The sequence below is a fragment of the Amblyraja radiata genome, chromosome 13 (genome assembly GCF_010909765.2).
Source record: "Amblyraja radiata isolate CabotCenter1 chromosome 13, sAmbRad1.1.pri, whole genome shotgun sequence".
Lineage (NCBI taxonomy): Eukaryota > Metazoa > Chordata > Chondrichthyes > Rajiformes > Rajidae > Amblyraja > Amblyraja radiata.
In genome coordinates, this window is record NC_045968.1 from 5,457,443 (window position 1) to 5,475,461 (window position 18,019).

The following is an 18,019-nucleotide window of genomic DNA, read 5'->3' on the forward strand; positions in this document are numbered from 1 at the left end:
GTTTCCACACTGTATCTCTACACTAAATTGCTGCCTAATAGCTGGAGTGATCCGAGTTTGCTGCTAACTAGGGTTGCTGTCTATGTAGTTTATGCATGTACTCTCCGTAACCATGCAGGTTTTGGATAGGTGCTCCAGTTTCTTCCCACGTCCCATTGACACACTAATGGGTTAATTGGCTGCAGCCAGTCATTCCTTAATGCAGCTCAATGAGAGAAGGATATGAGAGGGAATGAGCTACAAGTGAACAAGAAATGGCCTCCTTCTGTGCTATAATAATCAGCTTCATCATGTATGCCCAGCTCTATTTTCCCTCCATCTTTCTTTACCCCCCCACTGTTTCAAACAGCTTGTACATCATCGAGCTGCTCGTACATCATCTAAAACTGTTTCTTTACTGCATATCGTAAAATCTATCAATACCAGTGACCAAACAATTTCCCTCAGGCTTCTGTTTGTAATTAATACTTCTTAATAAAACTGCTTATGACATCTGATGCCAACATCCTGGAAATCTCTGTGCAAACTGTAGTCACATACCCCTCCAGTCAGAAAGCTACTGAATTGGTGCCATGCAATGCTCATCTTAATACATATCAATCACATTTTCCACATGCAACCTATCTATTGTTAAAACAAATTAAGAAATGTTACGTGCAATATTCACAAGTCATTATAAATTTGGTCAAACATTCAATAATCTTTCTTTTTTTTTTTTCTTTTTTTTTTTTTTTTTTTTTTATTAAAAAGATTAGAATAAGAAAAAGAAGTTAGATTGTAAAGGATAGAAAGATGTGAAATATATAGTGTGTGAAAAAAGAAAACGAGTAAATGAAGAAAGTTGAGAGAGAGAATAGAGAAAAGAAAATAAAATAAAAAAGAAAAGGAGATCATTATTTATAATCTTGACCAACCCTCGCCCAGTCCTGAAACAGTTATTTTTTACAATTGTGTTGCACCATATGATTCCAAAAAAACGACGAATGGAGACCAACTCGTTATGAATTGGTCTGATTTATCCATAATCTTTCTAAATTATATATAAGTATTACCGTGCTGATACAAATTTGACTGCCAAAAATCTGTTCAAGGTAATTCAATGTCAGTGAGAGCTTAAGATCAGACAGCCTTGTTAAAGCAATTCTAAAGCTTTAAAATAAAAAGTCATGACTCTTTAATTGCTACCAGGAGATCATTTAAATAAAGTTTACAATTAATTTATCAAAAATTTGTTAAATGATATGCGACAGTTAATTTGAATGAATGATTGATGGTAAAAATGTACTTTGCCCATTGATTTTTGATCATTATGAACAGAAACAGCAAGTAAGGATTTTTTAAGAAAGCACAAATTGGTTGGCTGCAGTAGATTGTTCAATGTGTGATGCTGATGCCAGTTAGTGGGCTGCCTATTGTTCAACAGTGTCATCGATTATCTTGTTATCGTCCAAAATTGCTTGAGTTTAGAGATACTGGTGTAGTACAAGTGGAAATAGGCCCCTAGTACTACACCGACCATTAATCACTCTGAGAAAAGTTCTATGTTACCCCAGTTTGGCATCCTACACACTAGGGGCAATTTACAGAAGCCAATTAACCTACAAACTTGCACGTCTTTGGGATGTGGGAGGTAACCAGAGCACATGGAAAAAACCCATGCGGAGAGCGTGCAAACTCCACACAGATAACTTGGAACTGGTGTCTTTCTGCTGCCTGGTTAACATGCAACAAAAGCTTTTTACTGTACCTCGGTACACGTGACAATAAACAAAACACAACTAAACCAAACTCAACAGATAGTTACTTGTTGTCCGGATTGAGTCTCAGCCTTTGGCGTTGTAAGGCAGCAGCTCTATTCAATATTAATAAATTAATTGCAGACTTCTATGGAAAGTTGTTGATCATGTGAGAGAATCCGTTACTGTCCAAATGGTTGACGGTCATGTTTCTATGATAAGTCTGTAAGAGTTTTCAGTCAGAGTCAGATCTGGAGCCAGCAGTTCAAATCCCCAATGTTATTAACTATTATGTGGACACATCGAGGTGAGACTGACCTCCCTTACATTTGGAGACAAAGCACACTGATTGTGTTATTTTCTGCAAGTATGAGGAGATTGGAGAATACGTTTAAAGTATTTTACCATATTGAATTCATTCACCTGTTTTGTTCAGGCAGACTGTGTGTTGGGCTCATGTCTGAGTCTTGGTCTGGTGTGTACCTTTTAACGCCAAGTGAAAGATGCATGGCTTTCCATAATGCATCTCAGTCACCCAATCTGTCTCAATTATAATCCCTAATCATCCATATTGGAACATAGAACACAGTTTAAGGATAGAGGGGAAATCCTTTAGGACCGAGATGAGAAAAACATTTTTCACACAGAGAGTGGTGAATCTCTGGAACTCTCTGCCACAGAAGGTAGTTGAGGCCAGTTCATTGGCTATATTTAAGAGGAAGTTAGATGTGGCCCTTGTGGCTAAAGGGATCAGGGGGTATGGAGAGAAGGCAGGTACAGGATACTGAGTTGGATGATCAGCCATGATCATATCGAAGGGCCGAATGGCCTACTCCTGCACCTATTTTCTATGTTTCTATGTTTCTATAAAACAGTACAGCACCGGACAGCCCCTTCGGCCCCGAAAGTTTGTGCCAAACATGATGCCTAGTTAGACTGATCTTATCTATCTGTACACGATCCATATTCCTCTATTCCCTGCACTTCCATGTGCCTCTCTAAAAGCCCCTTCAATGCCACTTATTGCATCTATATTCTTCAGACAGATGCTAAATAGATTACCAGGCTAGCAAGGCCCACTAACTGGATAGGCTGATAAAAGTCTGCCTTGATGTTAGTTTCATACAATCTTCAGTTGTATAAACTGTTAAATTGCTTTGTTTTCGATTCCCTCAGTCAGTCAGAGGCTGCAGCCAAATGTGAAAGATTTCCAAATTTCTGAGACTGGGATTAGAATGTGAATTTTCTCATTGTGAATTCACACAGTCTTGTAATTTACGGAATTCTTCTTCCTAAAACGGAATGTTTTCATTCCCCGGCACTAATTTTGGCATTTAAAATAAAACATAGATAAATAATCAGATGATCAAGCCTGCACTGTCCCATTTTGCACAATCAATTGCGATAAGCATGCTGTTTGATTAAAAATAATAACACAATCATTTTAAAGCAAACAAATTGAAGCACATTTTGAATATAAATTGCCGCTAAATCAAAGTTAAACCATCCAATTGAAGGCAATGGGACAAAGGGCCTAATGACAGAGGTATTTTCTGTTTGTAGACAGCATCGCCTCATGATCATAAGTATATTTTTTCTTTCCTTTTCCTATGAGAACAGATAACAAAATTATTAACTGCAGCCTGCCGATTGATGGAAGACTAGGCATTATTAATGAAAACAGCAAGGTTGTTGCTAGGGCTGGTCACATGATATTAGTTACAAGACTAAAGTCAATACTCCCTTGGCAGCATACTTTCTGGTTCCATCTGGTTTTGTTAGCCAACTCCTAAGCTGTAGAGTGCTCTCAAAGTCACACAAGCGAAAATGTTTCTAACCCCTTGGGTCATCTCTAATTCAACCCCGTTCAAATCTTCTCACCACTATCCGTCTGAAGAAGGGTCCCGACCTGCAACGTCACCTAACCATGTTCGCCAGAGATACGCTTGACCCGCTGAGTTACTCCAGCATTTTGTATCTTTTTTTTTTTGTAAACCCGCATCTGCAGTTCTTTGTTTCTCCATTATTCAGGATATATCTGGCAATTCTTTATCTCATATTTTGGAATTTAAAAGACTATTTAGCTTTCCATCTGGCATTTGTGGATATTTACTATCCACTAGGCTAGTTACCAAGCCTAGCACAAAAGCCAATGTTGGTGGCTCTTATCCAATTTGTAGCAAAGTTCCACAAATATTTCTCTTCTTTTGATCTTTCAAATCAGCTGAGCAGTAATATACCAGTGTCCCCAGGATAACATATGTGAATATTGTTATGAAGGAAGGTGAACTGAAATTAAGTTGACATCAAATAAAGTGAAATCTCACGATAGCCATGACCTGGAAACTTTTTCAGTCGATTGAAATAGCAGCTGCAACATACTCCCTTCCATTTACTCTATTTACACCTCACGCTGCCTTAGCAAGCTCACCAGCATAATCAAGGACAAGTCTCACCCCGGTCACTCCATCTTCTCCCCTTTCCCATCAGAAAACACACACCTCCAGATTCTTTTTTTTTTTTTTTGTATTTTTATTAGAATCAATGCACAGTAGTATAAACCGTGGCATAAGACATAATACATTTCATGTACAACTTCTTGTTTTAAATTTAACAATAGAAAAGTCACAGAAGAAAGAAAAAGAGAGTATCCCGCTTGGAGTGCATACTGTCGTTGTGTCCTTGGGCAAGACACTTCACCCACCTTTGCCTGTGTGTGAATGTGTGTGAGTGATTGGTGGTGGTCGGAGGGGCCGTAGGCGCAGATTGGCAGCCACGCTTCCGTCAGTCTGCCCCAGGGCAGCTGTGGCTACAGAAGTAGCTCACCACCACCGAGTGTGACTGAGGAGTGAATGAATAATGCGATGTAAAGCGCCTTGAGTATTAGAAAGGCGCTATATAAATCCCATCCATTATTATTATTATTATTAAAGAATGGAAATAGTGAAGTGTCGTTTGTAGAAGAATAGAGAGAAGAAATCCCATAGAGTTGTGGAGAACGGAAAAACAGAAAAACCGAGATGGGATATACCTGCTTCATATTTTTCCACACCCCTCACCCAGTTCAGAAACGGTTAATTTCCAGTTGTGTTGCACCATATTATACGTAATAAATCGATGAAAGGGGACCATATCTTTAAGAATTGCTCTGATTTTCCTGCTAGGACGAATCTCATATCTTCAAGATGTAACCTCCAGATTCAGGGACAGTTTCTTTCTGGCAACTGAATCATTCTATCCACAACTAGAGAGCGGTCCTCAGCTACCATCTACTCATTGGAGACCTTCAGACTCTCTTTAACCAGACTTTACTGGACTTCATCCTTCACGAAACATTATTCCTTTATCATGTATCTGTACACTGTGGACGGCTCGATTGTAATCATGTAATGTCTCTCCGCTGACTGGTTAGCACACAACAAAAGATTTTCACTGTACCTCGGTACACGTGACAATAAACTAAACTAAACTAAATTCTGGGATGTCCTGAGGTTGGGAAAGATGTTAGCAAAGTTCTGGATCTATATTTTGTTTTTTTTTAAACTGTTTTAGGTTTAGGTTTATTGTTTGTCACATACCCAGATACAGTGAAAAGCTTTGCTTTTTTTCAATGCTATCCAAATAGATCAGATAAATACTGTACATCTGCACAATCAGTTCAAACTCAAGTACAATAGATGGAACAAAGGGGATGATACCAAGTGCAGAATAGAGTCTTCATTCCTTAGACAAAGTCCAATGTCCCCAATAGCATAGAGGTAAATCAAACGGTACTTAGTCTAGTGTATGGATTGAACATTCAGAAGCCTGATAACACAGGGGAAGAAGATTTCCTGACTCTGTTGGCGCGCTCTTTCAAACTATGGTGCCATCAGCTGGACGGGAGCAGAGGGAAGAAGGAATGACCGGGATGGGACAAGTCTTTGATTATGCTGACTGCATTTCCGAGACACCGTAAAGCACGTCTGACCAGTGCGATGGACTGAGCTACATCTGCATCTCTCGACAATTCGTTCCCAATGGGTTTGCAAATGAAAAATTAACCAGTGCAAAGAATATAGCAGAACGCAAGTACACTTAATAATGAAATGTATTGTACCTTCATGAACACGTGCATCTTATCTTTCTGTAACTGTTGTGACAGATCGTTATGTATTTGGGTCAGGCTTCCAAAGATATCATCAAGTGGCCACGTCCATTATCCCCGCCCGTTGTAAAGTTGGAGACGAGAGTCGACGCGGAGTATGGAATGCCATCAACCCATGCCATGGCTGCCACTGCCATCTCCTTCACGTTCCTCCTTGCCACAATGTACAGATACAAGGTAGGTCATACATTCAATGTACGTCTGAAGAAGGGTCTTGACCCGAAACGTCACCCATTCCGTCTCTCCAGAGATGCTGCCTGCCCCACTGAGTTACTCCAGCTTTTTGTGTCTATATTTGGTTTAAACCAACATTTGCAGTTCCTTCCTACATAATACATTGAATGCCAGGTTCAAAATTACACAAAATATAACATCAGAGCAGGTTAGTTGAAGGGTTCACTTTTTCTTCAAAGGGATTCCTGGCTTAGTTTTATGATCTTAGTTTAGTTTAGTTGAGTGGTACGGTGCAGAGAAGGCCCTTCGGCCCACAGAGTCTGCACCAACCCACACTTTAACTCTATCCTACACACACTTAGGACAATTTATACTTATTCCCAAGCCAATTAACCTACAAACCTGCATGTCTTTGGAGTGTGGGTGGAAACCGAAGATCTCGGAGAAAAACCGTTGCGGTCATGAGGATAACGAACAAACTCCGTACAGACAGCACCCCTAGTCAGGGTCGAACCTGGGTCTCCAGCGCAGTACGTGCTGTAAGGCAGCAACTCTACCGCTGCACCACCTCTGTGACAGGTAATGAGACAAAGGTCATCCCACAAGATCACTCTAGAGATACAGCATGGAAACAGGTCTTTCGGCCCATCAGGTCCATGCTGACCCGTTCACACTAGTTCTATGATATTCCACTCCTTACATACTAGGGATGATTTACAGAAGCCAATTAGCCTACAAACCCACGCGTTTTCACCTGGAAGAAACCCACGCAGTCACAGGGAGAACGAGCCATTCCAAATACCTGTCAGAACACATTAATATTTTTTGACACCGTATTAAAGGATTTAATTATGATCAAATTTCATTCTATTTACTTAAAAAGTGACCCTTTTTAAAAACTAAAATGCCTCATTATCCAATGCCAGTAATAAATGGTTAAATTAGATTAATACGATTAACGCTTACTAAACTATTACTGATTAGACACTGGCGAGTAGAGCAATCATTACAAAGGCACTTTGTAACTGACTAACATTTATTAAACAGTTAACAAAAGCACAGTCATCTGCTTAAATGAGTAGCAGTGATTTGAATTGTGATTCTTAAATATATTTCAGATTTGTACTATATTCAATATTCCATAGAATCAACACCCAGGTCTTTTTTTTAAGGGGAAACACAAATTGTTAATATTTTTGTCTGCATATAAAATATAATCACATTTTATATTTTAAGGAACTGTCAGAACCTGTAGAAATTCATGAATGTTGGCACTTGGCTGTACACAATGACTTGCAGATCCCAAGGTCATTCATTTTTTATCATCGCTCCATCAGACTCTGCAGTAAGACTGGTTTATCGCAGTGTTTTTATGGCAAAGGGTCAAAATGTTAAGCCATCATTTGGAAAGACTAATTGAAAACACTTTGTTTTTATTAAAGTATAATTATTCTAAAGAAGAATTTGAAATGTTGCCTGCAGGAAAATATTAAGCAGAGCAATAAGCTGTCATTTCCTTTTGTTTGCATCTAATACTGTCATATTAATTTAATAAACATTTATGTGATAAACGTCTCCAGGTCGTGCTTATTATTGATACCCACTGAATAAACAAATAGGAAGAAATACCAACCATACAGTGCTGTCCCTTTCTGCATAGGATTATTAAAGTGTTACATTTAAATAAATGCTGAACCTTTATTAAGGAACCATTCAATATTATAAAGTGCTGGATCTCTTGAAGGAATAAAAAGATGGTGTCTTCAGGTCCATACCCAAAATGTCGACTCTCCATTCCCTTCGCCGATGCTGCCTGACCCACTGGTTTCCTCCAGCACTTTGTGCTTTCAAAAGATTCCAGCGTCTGCAGTTCCTTGGGTCTCCATTCAATGTCACACATGTTAACAAGTTAAAGTACAGTATTTGAATCAGTGACACCATTTTTCCTCTGTTACATCTTTTCTTAAGGAACAGATAACTGACATAATCATCTTAAACAAAAGCAGCAAATGCTGGTACCACTCTTCAGGCCAGGCAGCACTTGTGCAGAGAGAAACAGAGTCAATCTTTTACATTGATTAGCTTGGATCCTGTAGCGGCACCTGCTGGTGTCCGCGCGCGGGTAGTCGAACCCTACGGTCGATTACTTCCGTCATGTGACTGTGGGGAGGGGTTGTGTGTTCGCACGCTTTCCGGGCGATGTCCATTTTGACGACCGTTGTGGTTAGACCGTTTTGTTGGCTGTGTTGTAAAGAGCCATTGTTTTCATCGCTTCGTAAATAAAGCTCGTTTTGAAATCAACCCTCGTCTCAATCCGCCAAAATACATTGTAAATCCATCATGTTTTAAGCTGCAGGGAAGTTGGTCAGGGGTAGGGGGAGGATAGCTGGTGACCGAGGAGTACAAAGGGAATGTGTGTGATAGGGCGAGCTGATGGCTGATTTGTTAATCTTAGCCGATCTCTCTTGAGCACACAAAATGTGTAGGAAGGAACAGCAGATGCTGAATTACACCGAAGATAGACACAAAGCGCTGGTGTAACTCGGCAGGTGGGACAGCATCTCTGGAGAAAAAGGATGGGTGAGGCATCGGGTCGGAACCATTCTGGACTTGAAACGTCAACCATCAGTTTTCTCCAGCAATGCTGCCTGTCCCGCAGAGTTATTCCAGCATAGATGTAGATGCAACAAAATGCATAAGGACAGAGTAAAGATAATAATGAACACAATGCAGAACCTGGTGATGCAAACGACAGCAGTTGCTGGAAATCTGAAACTAAACAGAATTCTGGAAAAATTACAGCAGGTCAGACAGCATCTGTGGAAGGGAAAAATAGGGTGAACAAACTTGAACATTACAAGTTAGTGACATTTCCTCGGAAATGGGAAGTTCTGATACCAAGCGGAAAAGCTGGTTAAATGAATGCTCTGTGTCCTGTGCCCATCCGGAAAATGAGGTGACGTTCCTTGATCTTACATTGGGCTTCTTTAGTACAGGGTTGGATGCTGAAAGGCTCGTGGGACAAAGGGCCTATTCCTGGACTCAAGGCTCTGTTCTAAGGCTGAAATAAGGACTGACCAATGCATCTCAGAAAGACATGGGCCAGTTGCACCTATGCCGTTTCTCCCCTTTGATTTTACGAAATTAGTGGAATTAAAGGAGAAGAAAATGTTCAATCTGATGAAGGACTTGGGAAGGGGATTAGTCCCCTTAGTGGAATGAAATAAAATGTCATTACCACAGATGGCTGCGGAGGCCAAGTCATTGGGTATTTTCCAAGGCAGAGATTGACAGAATCTTGCCATGAAGCAGTGATAAAAAATGAATGACCTAAGGGTGTCAAGGGCTTCGGGGAAAAGGCAGGAGAATGCGGTTGAGAGGGAACGATAGATCAGCCATGATTGAAAGGCGGAGTAGACTTGATGGGCGGAATGGCCTATATCCACTCGTATGACTAATTAACTAATTGGGGATTTGTTCAAAGAATAAGCAAAGTACTTTCATGCCATCGCACCATGAGATAGAGGTGTAGATGTTTTACAATTTAATCTTGATGGGCCGATTGGCCTAATTCTACTCCTATCACTTATGATCTTAAGATCTTATTTTGGTTCGCGACACACCAGCGCCATATAGTTGACTAGCTTACTCTCTGACGGCAACAGAATGCCAAACAACCTAGAATAACTATGAGTTTGATTACCACTGAACCATATTAAATATTTCCAATAAATTATTCATTGTCATTACTAATTATATTTGCTGGCAAACCCAAGGTCAAACTGCCTCTTTAGCCAATGTAGTAAAATGCCAAGTTGTTCCTTTCATTTTTATTTAAAGAAGAGGCATTGGGTGTGACAACTTAGCATCACAAGAGTTGCGTGAATACTTTGAACAGTAGAACATAGAACAATGCAGCGCAGGAACAGGCCCTTCGGCCTACATTTCCTTATCATGGTCTGCTTTGATCTGTCATTTTCGCACTTTACCCTTCCATATCTCTAGACTCTCTCTCCCCTGACTCTCAGTCTGAAGAAGGGTCTTGACCCAAAACATCACCCATTCCTTCTCTCCAGAGATGCTGCCTGTCCCGTTGAGTTACTCCAGCATTTTGTGTCTATCTTCCGTGTAAACCAGCATCTGCAGTTGCTTCCTACACTTCTTGACAACGTTCGCCCCATAATGTCTGTGCCGAACACAATGTGGATTTAATCTTCTTCACCTGAACATGATCTATATCCATCCATTTTCCTGCATATTTAATTCAATTCAATGCCATTCAATTTACTTCATATCCATGTGTCCATCATCAGCGCATTCCAGGCACCACTACTTTCTGTATTTTTATTTTTTCTTACATTGGCGTTCCTTCACATGAAAGTCCATGGACTTCATGTATTCGTGCAAGGGTAACTCAGCAAGTTTGAGTCATTCGTGAACAAATAAATGATTCGTTTTTCTAAAATCATCAAATATTTAATTCCATGTCGTTGCAAAGATTCCACCCTTGTTCTCTTCAGAAACAATCCAAAATGGTGATTGTGTTTACAAATTTGGTTCAAGTTATTTTCTTGGTTGTAATATCGATGTTTTTACACTAGTTATAAGGCGGAGGGATTTCTTGTTAAAACTCTGCTGCCAGAAAGATCAGAGGAAACCTAAATATTAATCACTCTTTTAAACTTGACTGTTCTGAATTATTAATTTATTTCATTGATTCGGACTTGACCTGATGTTTATTTGATTTACAGTATTCATTTGCGTTGGGACTAATGGCGTCTGTACTGATGTCTACTCTGGTTTCATTGAGTAGGCTCTACACTGGAATGCACACTGTTCTGGTAGGAGGTCAAGTCTACTTATAACTATTACCTGATGAAAAAGAACTAATAAAAGCCTGGATGACCATAAGAGCTACAAATTGTGGATAGCAAGTCAATGAGGCTTTAATCATCTCAGCCCTTATAATTTCAGCTCAGAACAAATCCTCTATTAACGCATCCTAACACAGTTTTGACATATTCGAAATGTTTCAATGTATTCCACGTTTTTCTGTCACCATTGTGCCCAAGAATTGGGCAGATTAGGAATCTGAGGGCTAACTTTTAAAAAATGTTTTAAAAATATGTGTTGGAGTTTCCTCGTATTTTTATGTGGGGGGAGGTGGGTTGGATAAGGGGGAAACTGTTTCCCAGTCACTTCCTGGATGCGACTATTCTCCGAGTCGCGTCCTCCCCCTCCCTGCCCCCCTCCCCCCACGGCCTATTCCCCCCCCCCCCCCCCGCGGCCTATTTCCCCCCCCCCACCCGCGGCCTATTCGCCCCCCCCGCGGCCTATTTCGGGTCGAGACCCGAACCGTCACGTATTCCTTTTCTCCAGAGATACTGTCTGACCCGCTGAGTTACTCCACCTTTTTGTGTCTATCTTCAGTTTAAACCAGCATCTGCAGTTCCTTCCTACACTACAGCTGTGCCACTGTGCCACCCAGTGAGGATAGGGAAAGTGCCCTCCTAGTGGAGTATAAGAGCAAAGAAAACTTGGAATTCAAATGCAGCACTGAGGTAGTTTAATTGATCATTATATTCCGTCAAAGAAATCTAATTTGTTTATGTCATTTTCAGGATGTAATCTGTGGAATTCTTCTTACTGCGGTCCTGATGGGCTTGACGTACCCGTTCTGGAACATTCTCGATGACCTCCAGTTAACCAGCCCCCTAACTCCACTCATTGCAGTAGTTTTGCCTTTTCTCATGAGCTATAATTACCCAGCGTTGGATCACTACAGCCCAACCAGGGGAGACACCACCATAATCCTGGCTGTGGCTTCTGGATGTACTGTTGGATTTTGGATGAACTACCAGTACGGTCAAACGTACGAGCCTACAGGACCTCTCCCATTTGAAGTACCTTCTATAACTCCACAAGTTGCATTGATGGCCATCGCCCGCTTTCTCGTGGGAATTAGTATCCTCGTTGCCACTCGCTTAATTGTCAAAACCATTTCGCTCAAAGTAGTATGTGCTTGGTTTCATGTTCCAGATGATATGGAAGCCAGGAAGAGATTGGAGATCGAAGTGCCCTACAAATTTGCAACATATTCTTCCATTGGCTTTGTTGCAACAGCAATAGTGCCCTTGCTGCATCAATACCTCAAACTCTTGTGAGGATTTGAGATTGAATGATTCCCGTGCAAATTTCTAGTCTGAGATGCATCCCATGTGTTGATGAGGACTTCCTGTAAAGAAATCTCCTGCAAATACTATTATGACTCAACCTGTTTAAACAATTTTGGAAGACGCAGTTGATTCTTTAATTTCGTAGAATTGTTGCAAGCCCAAAGCTCCATGACAGTAGCAACAGAAGTAGATGGAGTGGTAAAGAAGGTATTCTGCATACATCATCAGTTGTGATGTGGAGTCTAAAAGTTGGGAAAGTCATGTTACTGCTCTATAAAATGTTGGTGAGGTCGAATTAAAGGTCATTAGGTCATAAGTGAAGGAGCAGAAGTCAACTCCATCATTCATTCATGGCTGATCTATCTCTTCCTCCTAACTCCATTCTCCCATTTGGAGTATTGTGTGCAATTCTGATGCCTAGGAAGGATGTGCAGGCTTTGATTAGGGTGCTGGATATTCATCAGGATATCGCCTGGATTAGAGGGTATTATTAATTAGCTATAAAGAGAGGTTAGGCAAACTTGGACTGTTTATTCTGGAGCGTTGGAGGTCGAGTGGAGATAGAAGTATTGGTTTATTATTATCACATGTACCAAGATACAATGAGAAGCTTTGTTTGTAAGTTATCCGGTCAAATCATACTGTACATAGAAAATAGGTGCAGGAGTAGGCCATTCGGCCCTTCGAGCCTGCACCGCCATTCAATATGATCATGGCTGAATATCCAACTCAGTATCCTGTACCTGCCTTCTCTCCATACCCCCTGATACCTTTAGCCACAAGGGCCACATCTAACTCCCTCTTAAATATAGCCAATGAACTGGCCTCAACTACCTTCTGTGGCAGAGAATTCCACAGATTCACCACTCTCTATGTGACAAATGTTTTTCTCATCTCGGTCCTAAAAGATCTCCCCCTTATCCTTAAACTGTAACCCCTTGTTCTGGACTTCCCCAACATCGGGAACAATCTTCCTGCATCGAGCCTGTCCAACCCCTTAAGAATTTTGTAAGTTATGAGATGAGTCATAAACAAGTACAACATGGCCAGTACAGTCACGATGGGCCAAAGAGTCTCTTCCTGAGCTGTATTGGTCTATGTACATTAGTCTTTGGTACACAGTGATCTAGAACATGCGAGTGATATTACGAACTTATCATTATCCACAAGAAACCTCAACCTCTTCCTGTCCTTTGCCTCTTTCAACAGATATGGCTATAATGACCCACACTCCTTGATGGTACTCACCTTACAGCTGCATAACTTTGGATTGGCAGATATTGAACTTTGAAATTACTTGATGTCAATTTGTAGTTGAAAACCAATGAGGTTTACAACAAAGCAACAGTTTCACTGTCCTCCTGATACATTTTACTCTTTGTATGCCTCAATGTCACCTTCCCCATATCCAACAACGGACCATTGTACATTTCCTTGAAACATCATCTGCTTTGATCCATTCTTTTCACACCTTACATGTTCTTTGTACCCTTCCATATCTTGTTTCCCTCTCCCGACTCTCAGTCTGAGGAAGGGTCTCGACCCAAAACGTCACCTATTCTTTCTCTCCAGAGAGGCTGGCTGTTCTGCTGGGTTACTCCAGCATTTTGTGTCTATCCTCAGTGTAAACCAGCATCTGCAGTTCCTCCCAATACAAAGATATCTCAACAGTGGTTATATTTCAAATACCTCATTGGCTGTAAAATAAAAAATTAGGGATGTACCTAGCTTTTGAAAAGTGCAAGTTTTATTTTCTTGACCAAGCAGATACATCAACAGTAATCATCAGATCCACCTCACTTCCCTAAGTAGATTATTTTTGTCAATTCATTGATTCAAAGATGATAAGTTTGTACTTCCACTAGAACGTATGCAATAGTAACAAGGCTGGTTATCTGATATTGCAGCAATCTTAACGACGTTCTCTCAGAGTGCAAAGCTTTGTGTATCACAGGTATAGCTGGATTATGGCAATCTTTGTCAACCACAAAATACTAAATCATCAGAGGCACATTATTCTACACATTCCACAAATGAATCCTTCCTACACTTAGATATTGTGTTTTGTCCTGATAATTAATAGTCACAACAGCAATCGATTGCATTTATGTAGCACTCTTGACTGAAAAATGTCCCACACTGCTTCAGAGAAAGATTATTGTTGAGATGAAGACGGAGGAACAGTGACATTGTCATTCACTTATGAGTAATTCAGTGTAACTAGGCAAAGATGTAGTGACTATATTATTAATACATTTAATGTCACTATTTAAAATGGGAATATTGAAAAATAAGTTATAGTCAGAGTTATACAGCACAGAAATAGGCCCTTCGGCCCAACTCCTCCATGTCAACCAAGTTGCCCTATATAAGCTAGTCCCATTTGCCTGCATTTGGCCCATATTCCTCTTAACCTTTCCTATCCATGTAGCTAAGTGTCTTTTTAAAATGTTGTAATAGTATTTGGCCTCAACTACCTCCCCTGGCAGCTCTTTGCATACACCCACCACCCTCTGAGTGAAAAAGTTGCCCCCCAGGTTTGTATTAAATGTTGTCCCTCACCTTAAATTATGCTTTTTCCTGCAGCCCCTCTTAAATAGAGGTTCGACATTGGAGGTGGCATTGTGGTACAGCTGCTAGAGCTGCTGTCAAACAGAGCCAGAGACCTGGGTTCGATCCTGACCTTCCGTGCTGTCCGTGTGGAGTTTGCACGTTATTCCTGTGACCGTGTGGGTTTCCTTCGGATGCTCCGATTCCCTCCCACATCCCAAAGATGTGTAGTTTTGTAGGTTAAATGACCTCTGTAAATTGCCCCTAATGTGTAGGGAGTGGATGCGAATGTGGGAAAACATACAACTATTGTGAATGGGTGATCGATGGTTGGCAAAGAGCCCTGTTTCCATGCTGTGTCTCTAAACTAAAACTAAAATTACCCACGCTCCACTCATCCGGTAAAAACAGTTATTAGCAATGATCACATATAATCTTCAAATGGGCTGCACTGAAGGTATACAATGAATCCAAAACAGTTCCTCAGCAAAATATCTTCTTGATTATTTTCAAAATCAATTCTGCTCTACATACTATGAAAAAGTTATTTTGTATGGAATTTATTTACAATTTTTGAATTGTCCTCAAATAATGAAAGCATTTGTGCCTTCCGACAGAATATTGGAATATATTCAAAGATGATTCATCTATACATAGAACTTGTAAAAATATTGTGTGTTTTTTGTTTAGAATTTAAACTACACGGACCGCAGACGCAATCTAGTGCAAGACTGAACATGATCATATCTTTTCATAATTAAATTAAATACATTGTGATTCTTGCTGCATTGTGAAGTCCTTCTCACTGCATTGATCAGTGTTATCTATAACCATTGCAAGTGGTTGCAGAACTATTTAATAAATTAAGGAGAGAAATTGTATGAACAAGAAAGCCAGCATTCTGCCTGTTTAGGGGCATAAATTTAACATTTGTGGGGAAAAGGGTTGCAGAAAGGTATTTAAGGATATGGTTAGACTGGAGTGGGTGCAGAATAGATTCACGGAAATGCTGGAGTAACTCAGCAGGTCAAGCAGCATCTCTGGACAAAATGGAATAACAAGAAGATATTAATGCCCCTGTCCCACTTAGGAAACCTGAACGGAAACCTCTGGAGACTTTGCACCCCACCCAAGGTTTCAATGCGGTTCCCGGAGGTTTTTGTCAGTATCCCTACCTGCTTCCACTACCTGCAACCTCCGGGAACCGCACGGAAACCTTGGGTGGGGCGCAAAGTCTCCAGAGGTTTCCGTTCAGGTTTCCTAAGTGAGACAGGGGCATTAGATGACATTTCAGGTTGGGACAGGTCGAAAATAAAGGACAAATGGACTACTGATTGCAATCTGGGACACAGCACCTTAACAACATGCTGAATTTGCAAAGACTAAACCATGATTCTGACGCAGGCTTAAATTCAAGGGCAGGTTATTCAAGTGAGAATCAAGAAACTCTCTATATAGCAAATGCAAAATGTACCATTCTCTCGCACAAAAAAACAGTAAGCTTTCGTTCAATTCATTATTTTAAATCCATGATGGGCAAGACCTTTTGCTGGGGGAAATGTAAGTGAAGTGGAAACAAGCAATAAAATTAAGCCATTGGCAAATATTGTAAGTATTTACAACAAGCAAATAGCTGTCAGTTATTTTTAACACTAGATATCCTCCCTCAGATTGAAACAGGTTTATTCATTACATCAGGAAGCAGGATAGTCTCAGTTATCTCCGGGAAGAAAAGGTTGTCTTATCTTATTGTTCTTGCAGGTGCATGATCTGAGGCCTCATGATTTAATGATTCGTCTACGTCAGCCCAATTATTTTCCAAAGCGCCTAATGTTTTTTTATAAGTGAGCCTGCTAGCTTGGTGTGAGGGCTGTTAGCAGACAACTTAATTTTAGCTAAAGACCCTGCATTAACTCCCTACGTTAGGGCAGCGCATTGGTGCATCAGGTAGTGCAGCTGCCTCCCAACACCAGGGACTCGGGTTCAATCCCGACTCCTGTGCTGTCTGTGCTTAGTGTGCACCTTCTCCCTGTGTCTGTCTGGGTTTCCTCCGGGTGCTCCGGTTTCCTCCCACGACGTGCGCCTATGCGAGTTGCCTCTAATGTGTAGGGAGTAGATGTGATAGAACTAGTGTGAATGACTTATCGATGGTCGGCGAGGACTCGGTGGGCCGAAGAGACTGTTTTCAATGCCGTTTCTCTAAACTAAACTAAAATTATACATTTCTCTTTGCTACTAGAACAAATCCATGTGGTGTGATTGAAGTATTACCGCAGGTAAGTTACAACTGCATACGTCAACATTTCAGTTTTAATGATTTTGCTTGGTCTCATGTTATACTTATGTTGCACCTGATTGCTATTTCATATATTCATGGTTTTGGTAATTTATGCTAAAGGCCATACTACAATGTTCCAAGCAAATGAAGAAAATTACATTATGGAAACCATATTTAAGGACTAAGCAGACACAGGATCCTTTGCCTTATTAAATATTTCTCTTTACAGTTGAATAGTGTCATGAGCTGCTCTTAGTACAGAAAGGCTGAATGACACTAAAGTGTGATAAGAACTAAGGAGAAGTCTCATCCTTCAAAGAAACGGCTCAATATCAATCTCCAGCGCGGAGCAGGGCATGGTCAGTTCAAATTTGGTGATAACATCAGGGTGAAGAACTCCCAGCTTGCCTATGCTCTCACCTAGAGCAAAGATCTCCGCACAGCGACCCGGGAAGAAAGTGGAATCTATGTGAGGGGAAAGAAGAGAACAAAAAGAGTCAGTATTTCTTCACTTTCAATAACCAGCAGATGTGATTCACTTCCCTCACACTGCCCTGAAGCTGGTAACTGATAACAGCTTTAATTAAATCTTGAACAGCTTTAAATGAAAATTTATAATTGTCTTCCGCGGGTCAGAAGTAAGCTCGGCTTTGATGATGGTGGCCAAAACTCTGCTCTTTTTTCCCCCCAAGAATCTAAATGAGTAACTAGTCTTTATCACATTTTCAAGATAATTAACCATCAAAGACACAAGCTGCTCTTCACCAAAGAACCAAGCAGTATTTGCATTAACAAATAATTACAAATATGCAACCCAATTTCACATCTATTTGAACAAATATATACAACCATGGTATTCTGGTAACAATTCTCAGTAGAGTGTTTTCTACTTTATTCTATTTTGTCCTTCTTTTGGGATCAGCAAACATCCTGTTTACAACTGGGACATTAAGGAATT

General features: G+C 40.5%; 2 protein-coding genes across 4 annotated transcripts in view; one reads left to right on the plus strand and one right to left on the minus strand.

Annotated features, from left to right (window-relative positions):
- Nucleotides 1–12,557, plus strand: part of sgpp2 (sphingosine-1-phosphate phosphatase 2) — a 29,728-nt gene extending 17,171 nt beyond the window's left edge. For all 3 annotated transcript variants that reach the window (XM_033031122.1, XM_033031120.1, XM_033031121.1), the window contains 3 exons: nucleotides 5,881–6,060; nucleotides 10,809–10,898; nucleotides 11,679–12,557. In XM_033031122.1, the coding sequence (XP_032887013.1) occupies nucleotides 5,881–6,060; nucleotides 10,809–10,898; nucleotides 11,679–12,221 (813 nt within the window). In that variant the 3' untranslated portion in view covers nucleotides 12,222–12,557. The remainder of the gene's footprint in view (nucleotides 1–5,880; nucleotides 6,061–10,808; nucleotides 10,899–11,678) is intronic.
- A 4,518-nt stretch (nucleotides 12,558–17,075) lies between these two features.
- The window catches only part of farsb (phenylalanyl-tRNA synthetase subunit beta), a 44,530-nt gene continuing 43,586 nt past the window's right edge, over nucleotides 17,076–18,019 (minus strand). The window contains exon 17 of the mRNA XM_033031124.1: nucleotides 17,076–17,526. Coding sequence (XP_032887015.1) covers nucleotides 17,375–17,526 — 152 coding nt within the window. The 3' untranslated portion in view covers nucleotides 17,076–17,374. The remainder of the gene's footprint in view (nucleotides 17,527–18,019) is intronic.